The sequence below is a fragment of the Tupaia chinensis genome, unplaced genomic scaffold (assembly GCF_000334495.1).
Source record: "Tupaia chinensis unplaced genomic scaffold, TupChi_1.0 Scaffold000465_1, whole genome shotgun sequence".
Lineage (NCBI taxonomy): Eukaryota > Metazoa > Chordata > Mammalia > Scandentia > Tupaiidae > Tupaia > Tupaia belangeri.
In genome coordinates, this window is record NW_006159974.1 from 2,224,912 (window position 1) to 2,225,313 (window position 402).

The 402-nt window shown below is 60.0% G+C and overlaps 1 protein-coding gene across 2 annotated transcripts in view; it reads left to right on the forward strand.

Moving 5' to 3' along the window:
• The window catches only part of ACHE (acetylcholinesterase (Yt blood group)), a 4,886-nt gene extending 4,490 nt beyond the window's left edge, over nucleotides 1-396 (forward strand). For both annotated transcript variants that reach the window (XM_014590599.2, XM_027774657.1), the window contains one exon: nucleotides 242-396. In XM_014590599.2, coding sequence (XP_014446085.1) covers nucleotides 242-363 — 122 coding nt within the window. In that variant the 3' untranslated portion in view covers nucleotides 364-396. The remainder of the gene's footprint in view (nucleotides 1-241) is intronic.
• Nucleotides 397-402: the final 6 nt, after the last annotated feature.

The window sequence follows — 402 nt, forward strand, 5'->3', positions numbered from 1 at the left end:
TTCCTTCGGTCCTCCTGTCTTCCGGTCATTTTCTCCTCTTTCCGGCCATCCTTCTCTCCCCCCGCCTCTATTATCATCCTCCCTCGTCTTCCATCTTTCGCAAATTCACCTGGTCCTCTTTCCACCTTCCCACGTGGCCTACATTGTCGGTGTGTCCTCCCTGAACTCACGCCTCCCCACCATGTCCGACCTTCTTCGTGTCGTCCCTCCCCCATCCACTTGCCGGGCGCCCTGGCCACAGACACGCTGGACGAGGCGGAGCGCCAGTGGAAGGCCGAGTTCCACCGCTGGAGCTCCTACATGGTGCACTGGAAGAACCAGTTCGACCATTACAGCAAGCAGGATCGCTGTTCAGATCTGTGACCCAGGCGTGACTCACACGGCCCCCTGCCCCAGCAAGCC